Genomic DNA, 19921 nt, shown 5'->3' with positions numbered 1-19921 from the left:
CTGGTTTTGTTCTTTCACGGTGTCTGACTTGATAGTCAGTCTTTCAGTTCATTTCCAGGAAGAGATTAATAATTCCTCCTGCTGTAGTTCATGACATGCATTACTGTAAAGTAATTGGTGGACCATACTTTCTAGCATTATTAGTTTATAATATTTGTACCCGAAACTCAAATTGCTTCTTTTGACTTGCATTATTCCAAGAATGCTTTAGATGATAATTTTCAAATTATTGTGCTTTAGCTGAAATGAACATTTGTCTTCTGTGTGAAATCATCTTTCAAGCAGTAATTGAAAATATTTTTCCATGGGGCTACTGTTTTTTATAACACAATTTTGAAATTCTAAAGCTATATTACTGGTTAGCCGTCAATACTATGAGCCTGAATTAAATTTAAGATGTATAACCCTGCTGTTGTAATAGTTGCAATGTTTCCATTTCTTGGGAACATCTAATGAATGTGATAAGGGACACATTTCAAGCCTAAAATAATCATTTCTGTTTTGTATTGCTAAATCATCTTTACAGCAGTACTTTAAACTGTGTCAGCTGATACTTCATTTGACTAAAAACCCAGCCCTTGGGATTCATTAATGCCAACATTGTGCACACTGTTCTGAGTGAACAGACAACACAAGCATAACCCGCATCTTCTTCCTCCTAATTTTAGTTTTCCTACTGATTTTCTTGCAGCTTTAAATGCAGAGGAGGATTAATAAAGGTTACCACAAAGTATAGACTACATGTACACTAAGTATAATCTTTCAGAATGACTAGAAAGCAAAAAAAAAATGTGGTAGGGATGTTCTTGAATACAGATCGTGTACACTTAATGTAGGTGTTATTGAATCTGGTCCAGTGTTTTCATTAAAGTATCTCATGCCTGCGGCGTTTGGTAATTTTCAAATCCCAGCCAAATTATGTTTTTGGTCTAAAATGGCAAGTCATTCTACTTGCTGCAAAACTTTAGTAAGTTAAGCTTGTAGACCCATGTTTTTGCCATTTCTGTTACGTTTGTTTACAGTGTGAGGTGCAAATTGAAAAGTTTGATTATGATTCTTAATGTCATAAAATAATTTACTTTTCGTATATCACCTAAGTGAGATTGTACCTTTGTGAAAGTACTGCTGAAAAATGGCTTGTGCAATTTACTACTGACATTTTTTAGCACTGATATTTTTAGTATTTCAGAAATTAAAACTTGTGACTGAAAAACTGAATTAAGTGCTGTTTCACATAATTACAGCTTATTAATAAAATGAGGCTGTATTTTTTCATTAAGGAAGATGGTGCATAAACAGCTCCTTAATAAATGTAGTATATTTTTTATTTTGCTGGATGCATTACTCTGTCAGAGTGCTTATGAATATATGATATAAGCATGTGTAAAATGTATGCTTACACCTAACAGAAACTCTGCACTGTTTCTTACACTTCCATGCTCTGCTTGTCTTCCTGCAGAGGACGTACTAAGTAAAGATACTGGGGAATGTGCAATATGCCTTGAAGAGATGCAGCAAGGGGATACAATCGCACGCCTGCCCTGCTTATGTATATACCATAAAGGGTAAGGAATTCTAATCCTGAATCATTCAATTAATATAGCAAACAAATGCATTTTTATCTTGTAAATGTACTGTATGTTTTCCAGAAACATTCTTGTCAGCATGGCTTTTTTCAGTGGGATGGATTTAATGTCCTTGGATAGCTATTTGCAAGGAAAAGGAAATATAGGAAGGTAAAGGTTTTTTTAAAACCTTTCTTATTTAACTTATTGAAATGAGTGCATTGATTTTCACTGTTAATTACATGCATCAACTTTTGACCCACTTTTTTATCTTAAATTTTTTCTTTATAAGTTTCTGTTTTTTCCCACAACATATTAGACAAAGCAGAGTATTTCTCAGCATTTCCAGAATTGTTTTGGAATGTGTCAATTCTGTTGCGTTCTGAAGCCCTCTAAAACTGAATGTACTGGTATTTCCTTATGTGCAGTAGTTACTGATCCTCATTTTGTCAATGTTTTCTGTAATGTACAGTTGTGGCACTATATGAGTTATTACGTTGGCATACTAAGTCAGATGTTGTATACTTCTTTAATGATGATCACATTAAAGATCTTAACATTGAAGTACAGAAAAATTCCATTTTCTGTAGGGGCAAAATCCATGTACCTCCGTACTTAATATTCATAACTGTAGGTCAAAGCATCACGGAACACAGTGAATTCACTGTTCAGAATCTAGGAATTGGAATTGAAGTGATTCATTTATCATCACTGAACCATAGCAATCACAGAAAGCAGGTACCTCCAAGCAAGTCTCAAAAACACATTTTGTGGGCACTTGTAAGTGCTGCTTGTCAGAACAGAATAATTTGTAATTTTTTTTTCTGATACTTCTATTTAAGGTAGTGGATTGACATATGTCTTATGAATTAAGCCAGGATTATCTTTTCTAGTAACTAACCCCCTTTAATTCTCAGAAGCAGTTTTCCATGGTTTGTTCAAATGGTACAATCTCATCTTTTATATTTAATTTATATATTTGTTTAGTGGGTAAGCCCACTGGATACAAGTGTGCCTTTTAGGAGCAGCCTGGGAGCGCTCTGGTTAAATGATTTGCTCAAAGGCACAAAGTAGGCAACTGGAGGCTGATGGAATCTTACCCTGGACTATGGAAAGCAGCTCATCAACATCTTATACCCTTAATCCTCTGCAGCAATTGCCAGGTAGTTTTCAGACTCCACATACATTGTGTATATAATGTGAATTTAAAGGTGATTTTTTGTAAACATTTGTAAAGTAAATCAGATGGCTTATATCTATGAAACTATGTGTCATCTTTAGTATGAATTGTCCTTATTTTTGTTTGGCAATGCTTTGCTTCTTTGTATGTGTTCAGTTCTCTGATGTCAATGACATCTATTCCTGAAAACTGTTTATTTTCAGTTAAGTTTTTGCCGTAGACCTTGACTAATTAATTTGAGATCCAGGTACAGTGGACTGGCCCGGTGCATCATTTTATGTCCATAAGTAAATCATAGGCAACCAAATACAAATGAAGTGTAGGGCATTGAGTCCCCACAGTGAATTAGTAGCCCATCCCCCTGCCATGGTAGGGGTTATGACTTGCATAAATTCTGTCATGGCTACCAGGGTGTGTCTCACCATAGCGGACCTGGGTTCTCCCTACTGCGTAAGAATGAGTGGGATTGAGTCCAGTAGAAGGAAGCGTGATGATCAGCAGGCAGAGGGGGGAAAAAAATACAAGTAGTGTATTCGACAGGAATACAATACACTAATAATATGGGAGCATAGTAAATTACCAAATTTATTTTTTTCATTTCACATTTTGCTCTTTTTTCATATCATACAGGAGTCCCTGTGGACTATGATGTTTGCAGATGACATTGTGATCTGTAGTGAGAGTAGGGAACAGGTGGAGGAGGCCCTGGACAGATGGAGATATGCTCTAGAGACAAGAGGAATGAAGGTCAGCAGGACTAAGACAGAATATATATGTGTGAATGAGAGGGAGGATAGAGGAATGGTGAGGATGCAAGGAGCAGAGGTGGTGAAGGTGGATGAGTTTAAATACTTGGGATCAGTAGTTCAGAGTAATGGTGAGTGTGTGGAAGAGAGGTGAAGAAGAGAGTACAGGCAAGATGGAGTGGGTGGAGAAGAATGTCAGGAGTGATTTGTGACAGACGAGTACCAGTAAGAGTGAAAGGGAAGGTCTACAAAGAGGGTAGTGAGACCAGCTATGTTATATGGGTTGGAGACAGTGGCAGTGACAAAAAGGCAGGAGTTAGAGCTGGATGTGGCAGAGTTAAAGATGTTAAGATTTGCACTGGGTGTGACGAGGGTGGACAGGATTAAGAATAAGTATATTAGAGGGTCAGCCCAGGTTGGAAGGTTTGGAGACAAAGTTAGAGAGGCAAGATTACGTTGGTTTGGACATGTGCTGAGGAGGGATGCTGAGTATATTGGGAAAAAGATGCTAAGGATGGAGTTACCAGGTAACAGAAAAAAAGGAAGGCCTAAGATAAGGTTTATGGATGTGGTGGGAGAGGACATGCATGTGGTTGGTGTGACAGAGCAAGATGCAGAGGACAGGAAGAAATGGAAACAGATGATCCGCTATGGCGACCCCTAATGGGAACAGCTGAAAGAAGATGATGATAAGTGTACACAAAATGGCAAAAAATACTTTTGATAAGACCTCTGAATAGCATCAATCAGTCTTTCAGAAGTATATGGTTTAATGCGATTATTTTACTTACTTTTTCAAATAGGGAGGGCTTACCCCCCCCCACACACACACACACACACACACACACACACACACACTCTCCAATGACTAAATATACCAATTCCAAGGTAGTACAACCTGGAAGTAAATGTAAGCTTTTTTAATTCAAAAAATATCTTGGGGGTACAGTCCCCTGTAAAAGAAGAATAAAAGTATATACAATGTCAAACTACTTTAGTCTCCAAGTTCCATCTTTGCAGCAAGTATAGCTGACAAGTTCTACTTATGCATACTCAGTTGTAATGGATTTTGCTTTCTAGCAGAACATGAACTAATGATTTGTTATGCTTTCCCGTAACATACAATCATATGTGTGTTTTATTCTTCAAGTGAAAAATTGTTTTGGCAGTGTTTTTTTTTTTTTTTTTGCTTTTTTAATACCAACTTTTTCATTTTTGAACTTAGCTGTCAGTGCTTTACAGACTTCTGATTTCTGTATTAAAAAAAATAATCTTACTTGGCTTGACTGAGTTTTAAACAACCCTGGTTTTTCACATCCTTCATGATTGAGAATAAGATAATTATGCTTTATTACATGCCTACCTGTCAGTTCTGAGGACTGAAACTCTGCTTCCATGAAAGCTGGTTGGGCCACTAGACAAAGTAGTGAGTAGTGTTCTTCCATGGCTTAAGTTGCCTTGGGTGACAAATGTCTGAATACAACAGCTGTGAATGGGCTCTGGCAGTGTGAGCACAGGGATTTTTTTGTAATTAAAAGTTTTACTTTTTATTACCTTAACCAGACACCACTCCTGAGTTGAGTCTGAAAAAGATCCACGAAGATCAGTGCTGTACCCCAGAAAATAAATCCAAATAAAAATTGTGTGTAGTTTGATTTCTTGTGCTGGCGATGTTTGTGGTTGTCTGTTCAAAAGTCTTCCTGCCAGTCAGCCTGAAGTACAGTAAGTATTTTTTATTTTATATTGTGTGTGTGTGTGTGTGTGTGTGTGTGTGTGTATTTTACATATACATATATCTATATATACATATATATGAGAGGAAGCTTCGTATTAAAAATATATGAGAAAAACGACACTGATTCGAAACTGTTGTTAAGCACTTTCTTTCTGTAGTGCTGTCAGAACTTCAGAAATAATATAGTTGAGAAAAACTGTAAACTAAAGATTTAAACTGTGCACATTAATACAATGCGTGATGTAAATACCATAAACTGACAAGGAAACTACCCTATAAGAATGCTTAAATAAAAAAGGTTAGTGAGCCTATCAAAAGTCTGAGAACAAACAGATGTAAGTATAGTAGCTAATCAGTGATTGCAGGGCGTGGTTAAACAAGTCAAACAAGTTTAGGCTAACCATCTCAATGCCCACTTTAGATTCAAGTGCTCATTGAGACCTGGTGTCATCTCTGCATTCAGAAGTATCTGCAAACAGAGTTCTTTCAGTGGAAATAACATGTCAAAGTCCCAAAAATGTTTTTTATTTTATATATATCTATATATATATATATATATATATATATATATATATATATATATATATATATATATTTATATGTGTGTGTGTTGTGCATTTGAGGGATATCAGTGGGTTGCCCTGTATGTGTGTGAAAACAATGAGCAAAACTAAATTATACTGACCATTTATTTATTCAGTCATTTGATCACAGTCAGCCATCTAAGGTATTTAGTCAAAGCAGCAATAGCTGTAATTGGAGTTCACATGACTGTGTGTGAAAGGGAGAATTACAGTGATTTGTACTGTATGTGTCTGACAGCAACAAGATGAAATACACTAGTGTGGTCATTGTTTATGTATTTATTTATGTACTCATGCATTCATTCTTTTGATCAAATCAGACAACTGAAGTATATTATCTGTAACTGGCGGATGCATTCACATGTATTTGTATGTATGAATATGGGGTGGGGGTCCAGTGGCTTGCACTGCTTGTCTGCAGCAGCTGAAGTAACATTACTATGGCTAGTTATTTATTAATTCCATTGAGTTTACTCAGATACATGAGGTGTACACAATAAAGTGGCTAGAATTAGCAGATACAAGTGTTTGCGTTTGTTGGGGGTTGTATTGAATTGCACTGCATGGGTCTGACAGAAAACAATCGAAATACATTACTATATTTTATAAATTCATTTAATTGATTACAGTGAGATGTGTGAAGCATGCACAGTCAATAAACAGACTTTAATGGCTGGACACAAAGGCAGTCTGTTAAAGAAAATTGCTGACATTGTTTGCTGTTAGCTCACATTTAAACAATCAATCTCTAGTATAAAGGCTAGTGTGTGTATTTAAATAAAGTAAGTCAAAATACATTACCATTATTATTATCATTATTATTATTATTATTATTATTATTATTGCTGTTGTCTATATTGGATACAGAGGCAGTCTGTGGATGAAAGTGACTAACCCCTTATGTCATTTGATTACAGTTAAATAGTCACTGCTCTGATTTGGTAAGGCTGTGTGCATTTTCTTGTGTGAAGCACGTTGAAATACATTACTTGGCCATTTTTTTTATTTCCTCACAGTCAGGCATCTGAGGTATACGTCTTTATTAAAGAAGCTGTACATACTTTGTAAGTCTGACATGTATTCTGATGAGAAAAGTAATACTGGGAGACGTTTAGCATGTGCAGTAGTTTGTAATTATTTTTGTTAAACTGTAATTTGTCACAGAGTTAACCTTACAGTAATATAGCCCTGCTCCACTCATTTATTTACTTCAAGCAAACCCCTTTTGCTTTGAACTCACCAGATGCCAGTGATTTTACAAACATATATATAAAATACACACAGTCAGACCAACATATATATATATATATATATATATATATATATATATATATATATATATATATATATATATATATATATATATATACACACACACACACACACACACACACACACACACACACACACACACACACACACACACACATATACATACATTTCACTTATTTTCTCATGCCAGCATTATCCACGTTAGGGTCATGGGAAGCCAGACTCCATCATAGCTCCTCATTAGCACTCTTCAAGAAAAAATTAGATGATTCAATGGGAGAGAGGAAATTCACCCCGGGGATCACTTCTGTGACTCTGCTTGACAGGGGCACCGGAAAATAATTTTCTTGGGTGGCGAAAGCCAGGGTACCTTTTTGGCTAGGCTTATATAGGCCCTAGGGCCAATAGCCTAGTACCTACCTATGAACATATGAACCTATAGCAGTCAGCAAGTATAATGCAGGGAATCATTACTGGACAGAACCCCAGATCATTACAGAATATGTTTACACACGCACACTTACAAACATGCACACACACTTGTATCCATATATATATGTGTGTGTGTGTGTGTGTGTGTGTGTGTGTGTGTGTGTGTGTGTGTGTGTGTGTGTGTGTATCTGTAGAGAGAGTGTGTGTAGCCATGAACCATTAGCCAGTGGGTTTACTTCCCATCTTGGCAAGGGTTGTACTACTAACGCCAGGAATGATTTTTATATGAGCTCATCTAGTAGTCAAAACTTAACTTGAAAGAGGCCAAAGTGTTGCACTGTTAAATATACAAGGGAAGTTTGCCCTATAGGTAGAGAATTCTTTGTGTAATGAATCCATGTATCCAAAAAGTCATAGTTATTTTATGATGTTAGCCGAGACTGACGAATACATTCTTATGTTTCTGAGGTTTAGGGCTGGTGTCCCAAGACCAAGATCTTCATGGAGTTGTTTGTATGACATGGTCTGTCTGGATAACTAGGCTAGACAAGGTCTATGATTGGCCTGGTTGGAAAATGTTGAAGTCTGTCATGTCGGCTTGCATGTTTGGTGAGATGCATACAAAAATCTACCTTTAATAATTAATTAAGCAGTGTAAAACGATTTTCTTAATGCAGATGATACATAATGATCAAAGGACATTTAATTGCCCGTGAGCATTTTGAGATCTTTAATAACATTCTTAGCCTTAAGTATGTTCCATTTGTACAATAATCAGTGGACTAGAACTGTTCCCCAAATGCAGCTATATTATTTTTTTTTGAGTTAAGGCTATCTTTGGAGCACCAAGTGCTGAATCTACCTAGCCTCTCTTGGAGAATGTAAGAGGTGGTTGGGGAATTTCTTATTATATCTAGTTTGCAATCACCCATGTATTTAGTCAGCCACAGGCCTTGAATGTCTGCTTTCACATCAGAGAAGTAGATTCTAAAGAGAAGATGAAACCTTCATAATAAGCCAGTATTTCACACACAACTAAGCAAAACCTGCATCATTGAAATAATTTAGAACATTTTTGTAGTGATGCAAGCTCCCTGCACCACTCAATCCCCTCACATCTCTAAATTTGCTAAGTATGAGTTTTCACAATAGTGGGGGGGGGGGGGTTAATATAGGAAGAGTTCAGGAGAAAAGGGCCTTGATGGAACATAAACACTTATCCTACTTCAATGAACCTGAAGTTGATATATGCTAAAAACAACTTAATTCTCTTAAAAAAATAAAAAGAAATTAGTTTAATGTGTCAAAATTCATTATTTTAACAAACTGCTCATACTATACACTCATTCTTTTATTTCATCAAGTAATAAGTTTTTAATAGTGCTGTCGTTTTCAGCTTTTAGAGGTTGTTGGATTTGCACATTTGCATATACACACACACACACACACACACAGTGTAAAGACAGAGATGTGTTTGCATGCGTGTGTGTATACATATATGCACACAGACATGCTGAAATACACATGCCACAAATTTATGTATGCATACATATACACACTCAGCAAGAATTAAAATGCAGAACAATGCATGTAGCATGAATTAAAATTTAGAACCTCAACGTGTTTTCCTTTAGAAAAAGTGTAGGAAGGTTGGTTTATGTTCTTCTTCCTGTCTCTTGTTACAAGGCTGTGGTGTAAGAAAAATAAATCATTTAATATCAGAGCCATTGTTGGCTCATCAAGCTTCCAGTACCACTTTGCAGTGTGGCGCACCACAACTATTATTACTGTAAGTTGAAGGTTAAAGTGTCATTTGTATTAATTTGTTTGAAAAAAGTTATATAGGTGTGTGTGTGTGTGTGTGTGTGTGTGTGTGTGTGTGTGTGTGTGTGTGTGTGTGTGTGTGTGTGTGTGTGTGTGTGTGTGTGTACATATATAGTATTTTAATACCTAAAAGCATTGCTAAGTGCAGGACCTTGTTTTGTTGAAAAGTAACTATAACAAAAATTAAATTAATTTGAAACAAACTGCCAACAAGTGTAACATGTTTGCACATGATACTCTGCAATGTAAACAAAATGGTAACTGATTACCAAAAAAGCTGTTAACACATAAAAAATGGGATGATGTGAAGTCACCAATTTTTTAAACTATTGTATATTACAGATTGGCAAACATCAGGTGTTAAATCAGCTAAGAAGTTGCATTGAAAAGCAGTGTCATGCATTTCACTGTTTCTAGATACTTTTAAAAACTATACCTAAATGTCAAATTAATAATGCAGTAGGTGACTGTTCAGAATTATTATGTCAACCCCTGTATGAAACAGGGCACATGACATGCATGTCATGATATTAACAAACCTTCCCGTGACCCTAAACCAGATAATGCTGGAATAAGAAAATAAAATGTATTTATATACATGTGTGTAAGTTTGTGTGCGTATGTTGTATGTACTTCATATGTCTTATTAATTTTTTTAAATGACTCTGTTACTGTGAAAAAATAATGTAGTAGTAGAATTACTGTATAAATGTCCTAAAAATCTACTTTTCATAGGTTCATAGGTTGTTACTAGCCTAATGACCATGAGGGCCTTTAAAAGACTAGCTGCGCACCACAAAATATTTGGGTCCCAAGTATCATAGGCAGGGGGAGGCATGTTAGTAGGCAGGTAGCTATGGATTTATAGGGGCTGTTAGAATAATACTTTTCTTATTGATGGCCTCTGTCCATAAATGACATGGGGGCCAGACTGGGGGGGGGTAAATTTACGATTTCCCATCCAGTTGTCAAGGTTTTGTTTGAATAGGGTCAAGGATAAACTCTGTTTTACCTATTCCATAGTGTGGGGATCCTTTGGACACAAATCTGTCTATCAAACATGTTCTGTTTATGTCAGAAGCAGAGATCAGATCCCTGGATCTAGTTTTTCTGGTGTTTTTTTTTTTTTTGCACATGTGCAACAGATTCATCAGGGCTGAGTCTAAGGAAGCCCTGTAAGCCAGGCAAACATCTCTCAGCAGTTTGTAGGATACTGAATGTAGAGGCAGAGTTCTAGGTGATCAGTGTAGGTCAGGGTATTCATGTCCTGAATTCTCTTGGTGTAAAACCTTTGTGGGTGTTCCAGCTGTTGCAAGTGTCTGGTAAAATACATGCCAAAGGGGCATTGTATTCAATGATAGGTATGATAAGGACAGAGTAGAGTGGTACTACATCTTCCTTGGACCTGGATGTACCCTTACGTATAAGCTGAATGACATAGAATGATTTTCTTATCATTTTAACTACAGGCTGGTCAAAGGCCAGGTTGCAGTATACATATGTTCCCAGATCCCTTACTGTTGGGTTGATTGTTATGGACATTTTATTGATGTAGTAATTAACTTGTGTTGACAGTTTCCCAAAGGGCACTATAATGCATTTTTTGACATTAAGTTTTAGGCCATGACTTTGGCACCTGTGTTAAACCCTCTTTCATGTCTAACTGCTTGGTACACACTGCAGTTCTTAGGATATTAACCCATTTTTGTCCATCTTATCTTTAAAATCTGCAACATCTAGTCCAAGACCACCATTTAGTGGAGAGCCCAGATTCTGCCTCTCGGTAGTTATCTTGCGATTAGTGATTATGTTTTTCCTCCTAGTAAGAGAAGGAGCATAGGGACATTATTTCATAGAGACTGCTGATCACCAGAAAGCTTAATAACTACTCCATAAGTGCCAGCTTGGAATCTGTTCTTATATTTTGCTCCTGGTGAGAGAAGGAGCAGAATGCATTGATTCCTGACTGTTTCTGATTGGGCCGTGAATATATGTGTTGGATTTTCCTTATTGGTCTAGTTGCTATTCAAAGCATCTACCAGGAAAAGGCTACAAATTGCAAATGATTGCAAATTAGGAGATGTCATAGAATCCCCCCCCCCCCCGACTCAAACGTTCTCCAGGAAGAGCTGACATAAATAAATAACTGTGTCAGAGCCATGGACTAAAACTGTATGCCAAGAAATGCATAATAGTATTCTTTGAGAAGTCATCCATCCCTGGTAACAATCATGTTGACAACACCCCCCTCCCTTCAAGAGTTGATGCAGTAGTCAAGGACTTGGGGACACATATAGACAGTAATCGAGCTTTTGACCATCATGTGTCTGCAATAGTGAGGGAGTCTTTCTGTGTTGTGCAATTTATAAACAAAGGTATGGCATCTAGTTCCAAGGAGGTCATTCTTCAACTATATTCGGCATTCATCAGACCTGTCATAGTGTACAGTGCTCTCTTTGGTCTGTACTTAACCAGGCACATCCAAGAACTGGAACATCTACAGAGGTTCATCACTAAAAGAATACAGGCCATAAGTAACTTGTCCTATGCAGACCACCTCTAGGCCCTATCTCAGTATTCCATCTACTACAGGCTGTTGAGGGGAAGTCTATGCCTAACGTACAAGGCATGGTCAAACCCCACCGTGACAAACCTCCTGCATATCTGCAAAACAAACAGCACCAGAGTTACCTGTTCTAAAGACTTAAATCTTGCCTGTGGTATAAATAGGACCTGCTGGAGAGACAGGTATGTATCCCAGAGACTACCCCTTGTCTGGACAGGCTCCCCGTCCATGTGAAGCAGAGTTCCTCCCTTATCCAATTTAAGTGTAACCTGGACAATTAGATGGGGAAAAGGAAATTAATTCCTGCTTTGGCACCTTTGTCTCTAATGGACACAGGCAACCTGTAAATGGTTCATCTCCCATGCCTCTGCTTGTAGTTGTTTCATCTCCCAAGTCATTGCTTATCCTTATTAAGGGTACAAGAACTTGTCAGAGATTTGGGATGCATGGTTAGGTTTAAAAAGGCCGTTGTGGTCGTTAGCCTAGTACACACCTATGAACCTATGAAGATGTTCGTGTAATCTGTAATAGCTCCCAGTTTACAGTCATCTGTGAACTTGGCGTGCTAAAGGCTTTTAATGTACCTTGACTTCTGAGAAGTAGATGCCAAGCAGGAACAGACTGGCACAAAGCCCTGGGGTACTCCACTGGTAGCAGGTCTCTTGGTGGAGGTGGTCTTACTGATCCTAACAATCCAGCGAGTTATATAAGGGTTTACTCCTAGCTCAGAGAGCTTGTTAACAGTGACTGAGTTGGGGTATTGTATCAGATGCCTTAGCCAGGTCAAGATATGCAGTATGTGCTAAATTGAATTATCAGCAGGTACACGGACTAACTGTACAACTGTATATTCGGATACTGAAGAATTTATTGAAACAAGCCAGCCAAGCACTACTGTGAGATTATAAACATTTTCTTTGTAACCTAGATCATTCTCAGATACACTGCACTTCCTCAGCTGACTCAGATTACAAAATGTCCTCCAGATATTCTTTTGCAGCCACTGTCTAGTTTCAGAACTGTGTCTTTGATAAAAACATTATTTTCCTGTATTGAATCATTCTTTGTTTGCATTCTTATCTCATCCAGAGAAAACCAGTTCTCAGCAAGGCCAAAATGTCCTTTCATTGATAGGATAGTATGTAGCTTTTTCTGCTGTTAGCCATTTCCATTTAGCAAGTTCATTCTCTTGAATATCTGTATAGATTCACCTGTTTATGATATTTCAACAAGCCTGTATTGCTAATGCCATTTGTTACAAAAACATTGAGAAGTATAATACTTTTGTTCCACACAAGCACATTCTGTTAAACTAATCACACTTGTTTACTGCATATTTCTTTTATGTACTTGCAGATGCTGTGTTCTAAAAATATCACACTGTTACCATGATTACCAAACCTCTGTTACTGTGAAGGAAAAATAGTTCTACCAAATTTTATATATACATTGCTCTCCCATGTTAGTAAGTAAGAGATCCAGAATGTTTCATCCTCTGGTTGGAGTGTGCACTGTCTATTTTAGGAAGTGCTGTGCCTGTGAGTTTGAGGTGGTGTACATTTCCCAGTCTATAGAGGGCTAGTTAAAGTCACCCATGAATAGAGTGTTTGGTTGGATGGTGAGTGCCTCTGTTAGGTTTAGGTAAGAGTCATGAGACTCTAGAGATATAGATGGTGACCTATAGCTAGCCATAATATGATGAGGGACCTCACATATGGTGACTTGCACATGGATGAGCTCCACATTATCATCCTTTTTATTCAACCTGGAGATAATGTTTGTTGCTAACATAGATCGAAATACCTCCACCTTTGGCCCCAGTCTGTGCAGTTGTTGGTCTAAATATGTGGAAGGCACTGTAGCCTTGCACCCCCAGAGTACTTTGTATGCCTTTAAACCAAGTTTTGTTCATGACACTAATGTCTACATTCTCCGGAATGAAGAGGGGTTTTGTTTAGACTCCAAGCATTGAGCAATAACACCTTAAGGTTGCTTGTCGACTTTTTCATTATTTTGGTAGTTTTGTCTTTTTGGCATTGCCTAAAAAGGCTCTGAGGGGGGTGGGTATAGTTTTAGACTCTGTAGGAAGTAGAGAGATGGTGGAACCAAGAACCCAAGAATATAAATATAAGTATGAGTAAAGAGATTTGTAGGCTGGAGAATAAAATATATCCAAAAGCCTAGGGGGACAGGTACAACCCATCCTTGGCAAAGCAGCGTGGTCATTTGACCATGTTTTCCTTTGCTGACAGATAATTGGAAGCTTCTGGAGTGACACCAGAAACTAAGTCAGTTATTAAAATCAATTATTTCTGTGTTTGTGCTGTGGTATTATCCTTGATGAAGGTAGACTGCTGCTCAGTGCAAGGCTCATACTCATCTATGACACATATCCTGAGAGTTCTCTTCTGTCTCTTTTCATATAGTGCAGTGAGGTATGCTAGGTCATTTACACCATGTACAGTCACTGTAACATATCAACTTACTTTTAACTATATAATGGTGTGACATGGTTAATGTAGTCACTTAATGGAATTCCAAATTTCAAACATTAGACTATTCAGGCTGTGTTGCTTACTGGATGTCCTGAGCTTTTTACACATATGTACAGTCACTGTAACATATCAGCTTACACATCCTTCCATCTGTGTCACATCTTTGCTCATCAGATTTCTGGACTTCCTTACCAGCCTGAGAATTATATCAGCAAATAGGTTCATAGGTTTGTACTAGGCTATCGGCCCTAGGGCCTATACAAGCCTAGCCATAACAATTCCCTGGCTATTTCTTCCCACACTATTTACTTCCCTGGACCCCCGTCTAGCTGACTTGACTGACATGATCCCTGGGGTGAATTTCCTTTCTCCCATCCAATCATCAAGGTTCCTTTTAAAGCGGGCCAAAGAGGCGCTCTGCTTGACATGTATGGGCAATCTATTCCAGAGTCTGGGGAGTCTCTGGGTCAGGAACCTATCCCTCCAGCATGTTTTGTTTATTGTGATGACAAGGTTTAGATCCCTGGAGCGTGTGGCTCTGAGGGATTGGGATTTCTTTAAGTGTAGCATGTCCAACAGCTCTGGGCTTGACATGGCCTTGTATGTTAAGCAGAGATCACCTCGGAATAGACGATATGTGACAGAGTATAGCTGGAGTTTTTTAAGGCGGTTAGCATAGGGTATCTGCTTTAGGCCTGTGATTCTTTTAGTGAGGTATTTCTGTGGCCTTTCCATTTGTTGCAGATGTCTTGAGAGGTACATACCAAATGGGGTGTTGTATTCTATAATGGGTCTAATGAGGGATGAATACAGTGGGACAATGACCTCCTTTTTTCTGGATGAAAAGCCCTTAGTGATGAGGTGTGCCACATAGAAGGATTTCCTGACTGTTGTGGCAATGTGGTTATTGAAGGTGAGACCACTGTCCACCTGTGTCCCTACGTCCCTTATCAGACTTTGTTTAGTGTACTGCCACCTATGTGGTTCATAGGTTCATAGGTTCATACTAGGCTATCTGCCCAAGGGCATTTATAAGCCTAGCCCAGAGTTTTGTGGCTTTCGCCACCCCTTTAATTTGAAGGATACTATGCCCATTATTTTGCTGTGCCTCTGTCAAGCAGTGACACTGGTAATTCACGGGTACATGTTTTTTTCCCAAAGGGGGATAACTATACATTTTTTGGCATTGAGCTTGAGCCCATGTCTCTGGCACCAAGCATCTGTTTCTATAAGGCCCTTTTTAGAGCATCCACATCATTTGGGGATTCAGTAATGGCTCCCAGTTTGCATTCATCTGCGAACTTTGTTAGCCAGACTCCCTTAGTGTTGGCCTGTACTTCAGAGAAGTCGATGGCAAACAAGAGAGGTCCCAGGACTGAATCCTGAGGTACTCCACTAGTCACTTGTCTGGAGCTGGATTTGGAGTCAGCTACTTTTACAGTGTGGGTTATGTCAGTAAGCCAGCTGGCAACCCATCAAGTGATGTAGGGAATGCAATTAATTAAATTATTGATTTTTATTTACTTGCACAATCTACACCTTCCACTGTCCTTACCACAGTTCTCTGAAATACATTTAGTGTGACTACAATTTCAGAGTAAGTAACCTAAAAAAAAACAAATATTTGCCTTCTTATTGGCAGATTCATTGTCAAAGCTTTGAACTTACTTCATCAAGCTTAATTTGCCAGAAACTCTGGTTAGCATCTAGTACAGGCAGATGTTTGCCACTGGGCACTGTTGACACAGCCTCTTCAAGTGTCAGCAGTGGATAATATTTTGTCTGCAGGTCAATGCAGATTCAAAGCTTATTGCTTCATAGCTGGTCGCCTTACTGTTAACGCATTCATAAGGTTATGGCTTTTAATAATTATACCTCTCCCCTTAGAACAGCCAGTAATCTTCTAGAGACAAGGAATACTAGAACATCATTTGGAGGTATTTTGATTGCTTTCTTTATCGACAGTCTAGATGTGTGCATCTCATACTGATAAAAATAAAGTGATTACTTTGTAGCTACAAAAGAATGAAAAGTAAGATGAGATCAAGTAATAAGCATTTTAAAGGTTTTTATATTACAAAATAAAACAGGCCAAGCAACTGATTTTTAGATGTAGTATCTGATACTACCCGTTGCTGAATTTTAATAAGACATTAAGTAACATTAATAGAAACTAAGCGTCTACAGTATTGTCACAGAAAAACGTGACACTGAACTGGATAATTGGGCTGGAATTAACCATTTCTTACCAACGGGTTATAGATTTTTATTCACTTCATAGAGACCGCACTTTCTGTGGCACAACAGTGTTTGAAATTTCTCAAGTCAATGTAAATATTTTTTATGGCAAACGAAACATAGCTGTCGATAGAAAATTTTTCCAAAATACATATATGGAACAATTTTATGCACAGATATTAAACATCTTTCTTTTCAAACTTGTGAATTCAGGAGGAGGCATAAATTTGTTTTGAATAACCCATTGTTTATTCATAAATCCCTATCCATTTTTCATGTAGTCACTGTAAGTTAGTAATTTAGCAAGAAAGGATGGCATTTCTGCAGTGTTCTGTCATTCATTGTTTGAATAACAAAAACATGTTTGACGCATCAGTAGACAGGTAAACCCACTTGAGCTAAGGGCAGAGATTCTCGCCCCTTTATGTTCTGAAAGGGGAAGTTGTGACCTGTCTTCCTTTTGCCTAAGTAAGTAGCCAGTCTCTGTGATGATAAATGAACTTACACTTGAACCCCTTGGCCAGACAGGCATGTTGACCTGGCAGTGAGACAGTGGGGATTTTCTTTCTCAACCATTCACATGCAAGGACATTTTTTTTTCTGCATCGTCCTTCAGACAGAGCTTCAACCCAGTCCTGCAAGTGAGATAAAGGAACAACTTTCTGGTGCCTCCTTTGGGAATGTAACATCCTGTTCACCATTTTAAAATATGTGGTTTGTCTCAGTTCTTTGTGGTGTAGTAGAATAGGAGAAAGATGCTGGATGACAGGTTCTCCTTTCTGCGGCAGGGATAATTCCTGTACTACTTTCCACTTTTTCTTCTGATTTTGTAACAAAATTCAAACAAGAAAGCCCATTACTTGTTATTCTTTACCCTTGGTGGTTGAGAAGAGTATGGCTTCATGCTCTCAGGTCCTGACAGTGTATGAGCCTCTGCCAGTAGAAGCCGAGAAAGACATCCTTGCTTTGTATGAAAGCCAGCACCACCTTGCAGCCACAGCTGCTACTTTTAAGTGCATTGTCCCACTGGACCTTCTGGCTGAAGTTACAGAACTGCTAGAAGACCTTTCACCTGACACACTTATCTCAGTCATGTGGAATAGGTTGTTCATTTGAGTGGAGATGTTTATAGGTGATTACTCGGCTAACTGCCCTGAAGGGCTATTTTAAGGCTAACAAATAACCCAGGGCCAGAGTCTTGTACCTTGTGTCTATGAGGTGAAAACCTTAACAATTATGCCACCACCCCCGATGTATTCTGTACTGCCTCACTCTAGCAGTTTAGATGTAATGTTGACCTACATCTAGCAGCTATTGGGCTTTGGGTTTTTTTGTTATTCCATGTCTGAGCTCCTACTGGTTCTTCACAATGTTATGCAGGATAGAACTGTGGCCCAGCACAGGCTTTTCAAGCCATTCCTTAAAAGTTTCTGCATCTTCACCCACCAAAAAAAATCCCTCTCATCCTCGGAACTTGAACTTCATAACTGATGTCATCCCCTTTCAAATTTGACTGGTTCATTGGATCTGAAGTTCATCTCCAGAACTGTGTTTTTTGATGGCCATTAGCTCTGCACATTAGAGCTTAGAGCTGTGGCCCTTTATCTGTGGGGAAACCTATGCCTTCTTTCACAAGTATCAGCTATACCTTTGGATTAACCCATATTTTCTACAGAAAGTTACTTCTGAATTTTCTTACACCAGACAAGCAGTCTTCCTTTTCTCATTCTGGGATTGTAATCCAGGGAAGAGAGTGCAGGAAGGAGAGATGTTCATTTTTTAAAATTTCCTCTGTCATCTTAAATTTTAACTTTGAAGATTGTATGAGTTCAGAAATAAAGGCTAATGTTCATCATATTGATTACTGCTGCAGTAGCCTTAGCTATACAGGTTATGTCTTGCCAAGGATATAACAGGTGATCAGCTTCTAAAGTTTCAGGGCACCTTCCACACACACAAACTGTCAGGCAGCTCGAGCAGAGCTTAATAAAAAAAAACATTTGCTCACCAAGCCCTTTAGAGATTTACTGCCACCGAAGAGTATGCTCCTCTGAGGCTTTCTAGAATTGACTGTCCGCTTGAGTTGTCCCTTTGCTAGAAGATAAATTCCCTTTGGGGAAAAAATTCCATTTAGTAATTTTGCTTATTAGTCATACTTGCCTCTTCAGTAAAGTTATTTTAAAACTAGGAGTTTGTGTTTTAACAGACTGTCAGACTATACTGTACTTTTAAATAGGAGCAATCTCGTTTTCCTGTCAGTTTAAAAATTGTCTATTTTACTTTCTGTGGCTGGAAGAGTGTTTTAAGGTACCTTTTACTGTGTTTGTCTGTGAAAAAAAAATACTTTTAAAGAATTTTTGTGTTTACCAGCATTTGCTGCTTGTTCTCCCCAGAAAAGAGGCACCATTTTCGGCTTGACCATGGAACAGTCTGTTGCTCCCATGGTCGGTCCTCCTTCCAGCCACAAGAAGAAAAGCTTATGCAAACAGCCTTTGCCATCACAGTGGGATAGGAATTTGCCTCAGCCACGGAGGTAGATGACTGCGCTGTACCCATTAATTGTACCACAGATCAGTCATCTTTTATCTTAGACCCCTTTGATGTAGCACCTACAGCCACTATGGACCAGGAATTAGCCACGTCCTCAGTGGCTCTTGGGGTCCTCTCAGTGGGCAAGAAAGAGCCACACTTGTTGGTCATGGCAAAGGGAACAAGGAAGGCTTCCCTGTTTTGTCATAATGTTCTCATCCTTGGAAAAGCTACTGCTGGCATTAATAACACTGTTGGTCCCATTTTTCCTGTCAAAAAGAAACAGAAAACTAAACATGTATTTACTCCTTCTCAATTTCCTTAGACAGAAGTAGTTTACTGGGTCTATCACTGGGTTTAATTCAGGCTATTGATCCTTCTTGTAAATAGTTTATTGTAAAAGAAAGAGGGATACTGCCGTTCCTAAAGAAATTCAAGATTTTGAATCTGGACAGGAGGATGAGGGGACAGATAAAGGGTTTTTCCTCAGATTTCTGATTTAGACTCGACTCAGAACTCAGTTTTTGACTCTCCCTGTGGCAGGTTTATGTGTTCCTAGAATGTGCCAGTGTTTTTAAGTGGGAGAACACTGAGGTTTCTTACTTCCTTAGAAAATATTATGAGTTGTTACATAAAGAATTTCCAGAACCAGCACCCATTTTTCCAGTTCTTTCATCTTTGCTGGATGTGTGTGTTACTGCTTGCAATTTTCCTGACAGCCAGCCAGCTGCCCCTAAAAAAAAATCAAATAAGAT

The 19921-nt window shown here is 38.3% G+C and overlaps 1 protein-coding gene across 2 annotated transcripts in view; it reads left to right on the top strand.

Annotated features, from left to right (window-relative positions):
* ZNRF2 (zinc and ring finger 2) overlaps positions 1 to 19921 on the top strand; it is a 1389094-nt gene that overhangs the window by 1302529 nt on the left and 66644 nt on the right. For both annotated transcript variants that reach the window (XM_044065030.1, XM_044065029.1), the window contains exon 3: positions 1460 to 1565. In XM_044065030.1, the coding sequence (XP_043920965.1) occupies positions 1460 to 1565 (106 nt within the window). The remainder of the gene's footprint in view (positions 1 to 1459; positions 1566 to 19921) is intronic.

Source organism: Protopterus annectens, chromosome 3.part0 (assembly GCF_019279795.1).
Source record: "Protopterus annectens isolate FY-2018-M chromosome 3.part0, PAN1.0, whole genome shotgun sequence".
Classification (NCBI taxonomy): domain Eukaryota; kingdom Metazoa; phylum Chordata; order Ceratodontiformes; family Protopteridae; genus Protopterus; species Protopterus annectens.
The sequence above is the reverse complement of the archived record's forward strand: the minus strand, read 5'-3'. Positions and strand labels throughout refer to the sequence as shown.